General features: G+C 47.0%; 1 protein-coding gene across 1 annotated transcript in view; it reads right to left on the bottom strand.

Annotated features, from left to right (window-relative positions):
• Positions 1-7,002: 7,002 nt before the first annotated feature.
• Positions 7,003-9,294, bottom strand: part of LOC121560084 (trichohyalin-like) — a 39,922-nt gene continuing 37,630 nt past the window's right edge. Inside the window, exon 15 of the mRNA XM_041873132.2 lies at positions 7,003-7,796. Within this exon, the coding sequence (XP_041729066.1) occupies positions 7,613-7,796 (184 nt within the window). The 3' untranslated portion in view covers positions 7,003-7,612. The remainder of the gene's footprint in view (positions 7,797-9,294) is intronic.

Genomic DNA, 9,294 nt, shown 5'->3' with positions numbered 1-9,294 from the left:
GAAGGCGAGGTCAGTACAGGTGCATCAAAGCTGGGACCGAGAGACTGAAAAACAGCTTCTATCTCAAGGCCTTCAGACTGTTAAATAGCCACCACTAGCCGGCCTCCACCCAGTTACTCAACCCTGCACCTTAGAGGCTGCTGCCCTATATACATAGACATGGAATCACTGGTCACTTTAATAATGGAACACTAGTCACTTTAATAATGTTTACATACTGCTTTACTCATTTCATATGTATATACTGTATTCTATTCTACTGTATATCTTTCTTAATTCCATTCTTTTACCTTTAGATGTGTGTGTATTGTTGTGAATTGTTAGATACTACTGCACTGTTGGAGCTAGGAACACAAGCATTTCGCTACACCCGCAACAACATCTGCTAAATATGTGTATGTGACCAATAGAATTTGATTTGATTTGATTTATTCACATTACTTTACTATAATCAAATATTTCAGTTGTCTAAATTACATGTTTAATTTGATGACTTTTTATTTTATTCCAAGTCATCATCTCCTCTATAGATCTGCTGCCTATGTTGTCTGAAAAAAAAATCACTATTTTAGTAGTTCAACGTAAATAAGGCCTATTTTATGACTGCTGAATAGCAGCTATCAATCACTGGTATTTTCAGGTAGAGATACAGTCCCTCGCAAAGCAACTGCTCTCTATCCCTCTTCTCTCCATCTCTGTCAACAAGGTCTCCATGTCTGCTCCACACAGACCGGACAAGTAAACGGGTGCGCAATGGATTATGGTCATTGTAGTTAATTACCACATTTTCTATACTAAACTATGTAGAATATTGGCCTTTTGGAAACTACAACTCCCATACTACATTGCACAGTTCGTGCTTGACCTGATTAATCTCTACAGAAACTGAGCATGGAGCTCACAGGAAGAAAGAAAAAAAAAACGACGTTGGTCAATTAGTTGTTTAAAAAAACTGTTGAGCAGGTTGACGTTTATTTTGATGAGCTGTGTTCCAAACAAAACAACTACAAGTGTGCTTGCTCTAGTTCCTCAACAGTTTATAGTTGAAGACTCTTCTTCGAGTCATAAAAGTGCATTGAAATGACTTAGGAACTGTGCACACTGGAGAGGTGTGTGGCCACTTGGGGACATCAGTTATGCCGCGTTAAAAACAACTGGGAACTCTGAAGAATTCGAGGTCAAATCATGACGTCAGGTCGGAAAGTCGGAGCCCTAGAAAGAGGCCCTAGTTCCTGAGTTGGAATTCCGAGTTGGATGACCGTTCAAAACGTATCTTCCCAGTCGGAGCTCATTTTCTTCCGTGCTCCCAGTTGTTTTGAACTCGGCAATAGATCCTCTCACTCAAACCCTATTCCTTTTGTTGTCTAATGTTGCACCCCAACTTTCCCATGAATATTCTCAGTGGCGATTTTTGCATGTAAATCTTGGTGGGGCAAACTCAACATTTAGATGCATGCCAGCAAAGCCACAAACAACACTAAACAATACATTAATTGCACTATAACGGTGACAAACGGTGCCCACAAACTGTTAGGGCCTCCATAAAGCTGTCCCAACAGCAGTCCCAACACCTTACCACCGCTACACCTGGCTATCAGCGGGGCCTTGTCTGGCAGAGAAACAGTTCATTCAGCCTCATTTACTGCATTTTAAAAGACATAGCTGAAATGGCTGACTTGCTTAAACAAATGTGGTTTCTACTGACAATTGGGATGTACAAACTATGGCATAAGGGGACGACAAGCGGTTAAGAGGCAATCCGTAATTTCGATGAAGACATTAATGAGCGAGCTAGGACGGACGTAAGTCAATATAACTATTTGTTCAGCACTTTTGAAATGTACAGCGACAGATTTCAGAACATGGGCCATTCTTACAGTGTTCTCCCTGTACACCAAGTCAGAACCCTAGGATAAATAAAGGGGGATTGTAAACAGACAATGAAAGCTCTTACAATATTCGATGATTACATTTCTCTAAAACAGGCTATAGGCTACATGTGCACCACCAAGTCAGAACAGTAGGCTAAGTTATGAGGGGGAAAGGGACCAAATGATTAGGGTGAGGCACATGGGCTACTAACAGCTTACTACACAACATACACTTAGTATTACTTTCTTAGCTACAGTATATATATCTCCCTGGCATATTACATCATTTATGCAGCAGCATACAATACATTTTTGGACTCACCTTGTTGTGCTGTGCTCACTTGAACAGGAAGGTGGCGTGGCGGTCCTACTGGTGGGCAAGTTTAGTCATTAAACTTTGTCATCAAAGTCTGGCATTCTGTGGATTTATGGGGCTTTCAAGACCACTGGGAACTCTGAAAAAAACAAGGTTGAATCATGACGTCAGTGATCTTCAGGTCGGAGCTCTAGAAAGAGGCCCGAGTTCCCGACTTGGAATTCCGAATTGGATGACCGTTCAAAATGTATTTTCCCAGTCTGAGCTAGTTTTATCAGAGTTCCCAGATGTCTTGAACTCACTGAAGTCTGAGATTTCCTAGTTCCGAGTTTCCAGTTGTTTTGAACGCGGCAGAAGTCATGCTGGATTGACAGCATGGCCAATGTATTCAACCTTTTCTGGCCCGTGGTGTTGCATGTGAATGTTTATCCTTTTAAGCTTGGAAAAGAGACCCTTAAACCCAGACTTGGACCAGACACCCTCTCCACTGAATAGTAGGCAGGGGAAGCAAAATAGTGATTGCTTTGCAACGCTTGCAGTTTGTACAGTGAGGGAAAAAAGTATTTGATCCCCTGCTGTTTTTGTATGTTTGCCCATTGACAAAGACATGATCAGTCTATAATTTTAATGGTAGGTTTATTTGAACAGTGAGAGACAGAATGACAACAAAAAAACGCATGTCAAAAATGTTATAAATTGATTTACATTTTAATGAGGGAAATAAGTATTTGACCCCTCTGCAAAACATTACTTAGTACTTGGTGGCAAAACCCTTGTTGGCAATCACAGAGGTCAGACGTTTCTTGTAGTTGGCCACCAGGTTTGCACACATCTCAGGAGGGATTTTGTCCCACTCCTCTTTGCAGATCTTCTCCAAGTCATTAAGGTTTCGAGCCTGACGTTTGGCAACTCGAACCTTCAGCTCCCTCCACAGATTTTCTATGGGATTAAGGTCTGGAGACTGGCTAGGCCACTCCAGGACCTTAATGTGCTTCTTCTTGAGCCACTCCTTTGTTGCCTTGGCCGTGTGTTTTGGGTCATTGTCATGCTGGAATACCCATCCACGACCCATTTTCCATGCCCTGGCTGAGGGAAGGTTCTCACCCAAGATTTGACGGTACATGGCCCCGTCCATCGTCCCTTTGATGCGGTGAAGTTGTCCTGTCCCCTTAGCAGAAAAACACCCCCAAAGCATAATGTTTCCACATCCATGTTTGATGGTGGGGATGGTGTTCTTGGGGTGATAGGCAGCATTCCTCCTCCTCCAAACACGGCGAGTTGAGTTGATGCAAGGAGGTCGATTTTGGTCTCATCCTCTGAATCATTCAGATGTTCATTGGCTAACTTCAGACGGGCCTGTATATGTGCTTTCTTGAGCAGGGGGACCTTGCGGGCGCTGCAGGATTTCAGTCCTTCACGGCGTAGTGTGTTACCAATTGTTTTCTTGGTGACTATGGTCCCAGCTGCTTTGAGATCATTGACAAGATCCTCCCGTGTAGTTCTGGGCTGATTCTTCACCGTTCTCATGATCATTGCAGCTCCACGAGGTGAGATCTTGCATGGAGCCCCAGGCCGAGGGAGATTGACAGTCTTTTGTGTTTCTTCCATTTGCGAATAATCGCACCAACTGTTGTCACCTTCTCACCAAGCTGCTTGGCGATGGTCTTGTAGCCCATTCTAGCCTTGTGTAGGTCTACAATCTTGTCCCTGACATCCTTGGAGAGCTCTTTGGTCTTGGCCATGGTGGAGAGTTTGGAATCTGATTGATTGATTGCTTCTGTGGACAGGTGTCTTTTATACAGGTAACAAACTGAGATTAGGAGCACTCCCTTTAAGAGTGTGCTCCTAATCTCAGCTCATTACCTGTATAAAAGACACCTGGGAGACAGAAATCTTTCTGATCTCCCTGTAGATTTTGTGGTGACATAGTGTCCCCATGAGTGACAGAACACTGAGCCAATCACGGCGCAACTAGAGAACATTACCAACCCCTACGCTCTGTATTTTCCGCTGGCTGCCCCACCACCACAGAAAGCACTGAGCTAGGCTGAAACACCTGCATTTTGGAGCTGCTTTACTCAAGAAAGCAAAAAAGAGACCATGTTTGTATGCGGCTTTATTCACTCAATATTTTATTTTTCATTGTTTGCAAACTGATATGTGACACGTATGAATGCCAAAATAACATGCAGAACAGGCAAACTAAATAAAGGGCTCCGCCCCACCTGCCGCAACTGCTCAAGGACAACACTGTATCCCCGCCATGTTGTTTACACATTCCAAAAACTGTCAATTATAAATCGCAATCTGGGACAGGTGGGCATCCTTTGAAAGAGTGTTCTATTGCCAACATGGCTATCTAAGTTACAAAATACGGTGTTAGGCTTTCACAAGACAAGCAGATTGTAATGTTGGAGCGCATAGAATAGAGTCAGGAGTTCATTCTGCGGCAATTTGTATTCACAATAAAACAAACATAGGCTCATTCCGTTCAGAACAACCCAGGGTATGACGCCATGTACATCAAGCATAGTGATCATTAACACTACCTGTATATATAGTTCTATGTTATGGAAATGTGAAAGGCACATTTGGATTAACGGGCGTTTGGCTTGCTTGTATGACATCAAAGCAGTATTTGTATAATCCTCAACGTCTCATCTTTGAGAACACATCAAGTCCTCTTTTATTTACAGCATTTCCCTCACTCAGACAACAAAACATTTGAGAAAGTTGCCCCATTAGGGAGGGATGGGGGCATCTTCTTGTCACGCGTGGTGCTCAACTTTATAACAGCTGTCAGTCCAAACCCATACAGAGCTGTGAAGCACAGAACCAGAGCTCTGACGTCATGTATAGCATGTTACTGTACAGAACCAGAGCTCTGACGTCATGTATAGCATGTTACTGTACAGAACCAGAGCTCTGACGTCATGTATAGCATGTTACTGTACAGAACCAGAGCTCTGACGTCATGTATAGCATGTTACTGTACAGAACCAGAGCTCTGACGTCATGTATAGCATGTTACTGTACAGAACCAGAGCTCTGACGTCATGTATAGCATGTTACTGTACAGAACCAGAGCTCTGACGTCATGTATAGCATGTTACTGTACAGAACCAGAGCTCTGACGTCATGTATAGCGTGTTACTGTACAGAACCAGAGCTCTGACGTCATGTATAGCATGTTACTGTACAGAACCAGAGCTCTGACGTCATGTATAGCGTGTTACTGTACAGAACCAGAGCTCTGACGTCATGTATAGCGTGTTACTGTACAGAACCAGAGCTCTGACGTCATGTATAGCGTGTTACTGTACAGACCCAGAGCTCTGACGTCATGTATAGCATGTTACTGTACAGAACCAGAGCTCTGACGTTCCAATTTTCCAAAAACTTTGTTAAAACCTTTTTTAAATACTGATAAGTCAGTTAAGAACAAATTCTTCTTCTTTACAATGACGCCCTTTAGGCGCTTATTAGTGTCCAAATCTGCAATTTTTAACCTGTGTAGTAGGGGTACGGAGACTAAAGGGGTACGGAGACTAAAGGGGTACGGAGACTAAAGGGGTACGGAGACTAAAGGGGTACGGAGACTAAAGGGGTACGAGTGGAAAGAGTTAATTGACTGTGATATTGTAACATGTATTAATAGAACATAGAGGAAACGTGCTGTTCAGAGACTAAAGGGACGTGACTGAAGGGACGTGACTAAAGGGACGTGACTGAAGGGACGTGACTGAAGGAATGTGACTAAAGGGACGTGACTAAAGGGCTACTAGGGGTACGAGTATATAGGGACGTGACTAAAGGGCTACTAGGGGTACGAGTATATAGGGACGTGACTAAAGGGCTACTAGGGGTACGAGTATATAGGGACGTGACTAAAGGGCTACTAGGGGTACGAGTATATAGGGACGTGACTAAAGGGCTACTAGGGGTACGAGTATATAGGGACGTGACTAAAGGGCTACTAGGGGTACGAGTATATAGGGATGTGACTAAAGGGCTACTAGGGGTACGAGTATATAGGGATGTGACTAAAGGGCTACTAGGGGTACGAGTATATAGGGACGTGACTAAAGGGCTACTAGGGGTACGAGTGGAAAGGGACGTGACTAAAGGGACGTGACTAAAGGGACGTGACTAAAGGGCTACTAGGGGTACGAGTATATAGGGACGTGACTAAAGGGCTACTAGGGGTACGAGTATATAGGGATGTGACTAAAGGGCTACTAGGGGTACGAGTATATAGGGACGTGACTAAAGGGCTACTAGGGAGTACGAGTATATAGGGACGTGACTAAAGGGCTACTAGGGGGTGCAGTATATAGGGACGTGACTAAAGGGCTACTAGGGGTATGAGTATATAGGGACGTGACTAAAGGGCTACGAGTATATAGGGACGTGACTAAAGGGCTACTAGGGGTACGAGTATATAGGGACGTGACTAAAGGGCTACTAGGGGTACGAGTATATAGGGACGTGACTAAAGGGCTACTAGGGGTACGAGTATATAGGGACGTGACTAAAGGGCTACTAGGGGTACGAGTATATAGGGACGTGACTAAAGGGCTACTAGGGGAATGCAGTATATAGGGACGTGACTAAAGGGCTACTAGGGGTACGAGTATATAGGGACGTGACTAAAGGGCTACTAGGGGTACAGTATATAGGGACGTGACTAAAGGGCTACTAGGGGTACGAGTATATAGGGACGTGACTAAAGGGCTACTAGGGGTACGAGTATATAGGGACGTGACTAAAAGGCTACTAGGGGTACGAGTATATAGGGACGTGACTAAAGGGCTACTAGAGGTACGAGTATATAGGGACGTGACTAAAGGGCCACTAGGGGTACGAGTGGAAAGGGATGTGACTAAAGGTACGTGACTAAAGGGATGTGACTAAAGGGACGTGACTAAAGGGACGTGACTAAAGGGACGTGACTAAAGGGATGTGACTAAAGGGGCGTGACTAAAGGGATGTGACTAAAGGGACGTGACTAAAGGGACGTGACTAAAGGGACGTGACTAAAGGGACGTGACTAAAGGGACGTGACTAAAGGGATGTGACTAAAGGGATGTGACTAAAGGGATGTGACTAAAGGGACGTGACTAAAGGGACGTGACTAAAGGGATGTGACTAAAGGGACGTGACTAAAGGGACGTGACTAAAGGGACGTGACTAAAGGGATGTGACTAAAGGGATGTGACTAAATGGATGTGATTAAAGGGATGTGACTAAAGGGACGTGACTAAAGGGACGTGACTAAAGGGACGTGACTAAAGGGATGTGACTGACTAGCATCCCATTGACAGCCCAACCTAAACCTACCCTTACCATAACCAAATGTTTACCAATTTGGAAATTCAACATCGGTTTGCTGGTCAGCCACATCCCCTAGTTTTCCCCTGAAATTCTAGGACATGTCTTTGGGTAAGTCTTCCTGTGCTGACGGGGCCTCAGCCAGCCCCAGTAGTTGTAGGAGCTCGAAGTAGGAGTAGACCCAGGCTCGGGAGATGTCCTGAGTCTGTCCCAGAGCCCCAGCCTCCATCAGCAGGCCTCGTCTGAACTGCAGCTGCTGCTCCAACACAGCCCTCTGCCTGTGGACGGGAGAGAGGGAGGAGGACGGGAGAGAGGGAGGAGGACGGGAGAGAGGGAGGAGGACGGGAGAGAGGGAGGAGGACGGGAGAGAGGGAGGAAGACGGGAGAGAGGAAGGAGGACGGGAGAGAGGGAGGAGGACGGGAGAGAGGGAGGAAGACGGGAGAGAGGGAGGAAGACGGGAGAGAGGGAGGAGGACGGGAGAGAGGGAGGAGGACGGGAGAGAGGGAGGAAGACGGGAGAGAGGGAGGAAGACGGGAGAGAGGGAGGAAGACGGGAGAGAGGGAGGAGGACGGGAGAGAGGGAGGAAGACGGGAGAGAGGGAGGAGGACGGGAGAGAGGGAGGAAGACGGGAGAGAGGGAGGAGGACGGGAGAGAGGGAGGAGGACGGGAGAGAGGGAGGAAGACGGGAGAGAGGGAGGAAGACGGGAGAGAGGGAGGAAGACGGGAGAGAGGGAGGAGGACGGGAGAGAGGGAGGAAGACGGGAGAGAGGGAGGAAGACGGGAGAGAGGGAGGAAGACGGGGAGAGAGGGAGGAGGACGGGAGAGAGGGAGGAAGACGGGAGAGAGGGAGGAAGACGGGAGAGAGGGAGGAGGACGGGAGAGAGGAAGACGGGAGAGAGGGAGGAAGACGGGAGAGAGGGAGGAGGACGGGAGAGAGGGAGGAAGACGGGAGAGAGGGAGGAGGACGGGAGAGAGGAAGAAGGGAGAGAGGGAGGAAGACGGGAGAGAGGGAGAAGGACGGGAGAGAGGGAGGAAGACGGGAGAGAGGGAGGAGGACGGGAGAGAGGGAGGAAGACGGGAGAGAGGGAGGAAGACGGGAGAGAGGGAGGAGGACGGGAGAGAGAGGAAGACGGAGAGAGGGAGGAAGACGGGAGAGAGGGAGGAGGACGGGAGAGAGGGAGGAAGACGGGAGAGAGGGAGGAGGACGGGAGAGAGGAAGACGGGAGAGAGGGAGGAAGACGGGAGAGAGGGAGGAGGACGGGAGAGAGGGAGGAAGATGGGAGAGAGGGAGGAGGACGGGAGAGAGGAAGACGGGAGAGAGGGAGGAAGACGGGAGAGAGGGAGGAGGACGGGAGAGAGGGAGGAAGACGGGAGAGAGGGAGGAGGACGGGAGAGAGGGAGGAGGACGGGAGAGAGGGAGGAAGACGGGAGAGAGGGAGGAGGATGGGAGAGAGGGAGGAAGATGGGAGAGAGGGAGGAAGACGGGAGAGAGGGAGGAAGAAAATAAAACGTTTCTAGGAGAGAATCTGAATTGCCTTGATTCATCGTCTCGCCTCCTTCTCGAAATCCATTGGATGAAAAGGAAATGCAATTGAGATTCTCCCCTAGAGTATTTGTGATTAGTCTTTTCCATCTTTTTATTTATTTTATTTAACCCTTATTTTACCAGGTAAGTTGACTGAGAACACATTCTCATTTACAGCAACGACCTGGGGAATAGTTACAGGGGAGAGGAGGGGGGATGAATGAGCCAATTGGAAGCTGAAGGTGATTAA

This window comes from Coregonus clupeaformis, chromosome 23 (genome assembly GCF_020615455.1).
Source record: "Coregonus clupeaformis isolate EN_2021a chromosome 23, ASM2061545v1, whole genome shotgun sequence".
Lineage (NCBI taxonomy): Eukaryota > Metazoa > Chordata > Actinopteri > Salmoniformes > Salmonidae > Coregonus > Coregonus clupeaformis.
This window is presented reverse-complemented; position numbering and strand designations above follow the sequence as displayed.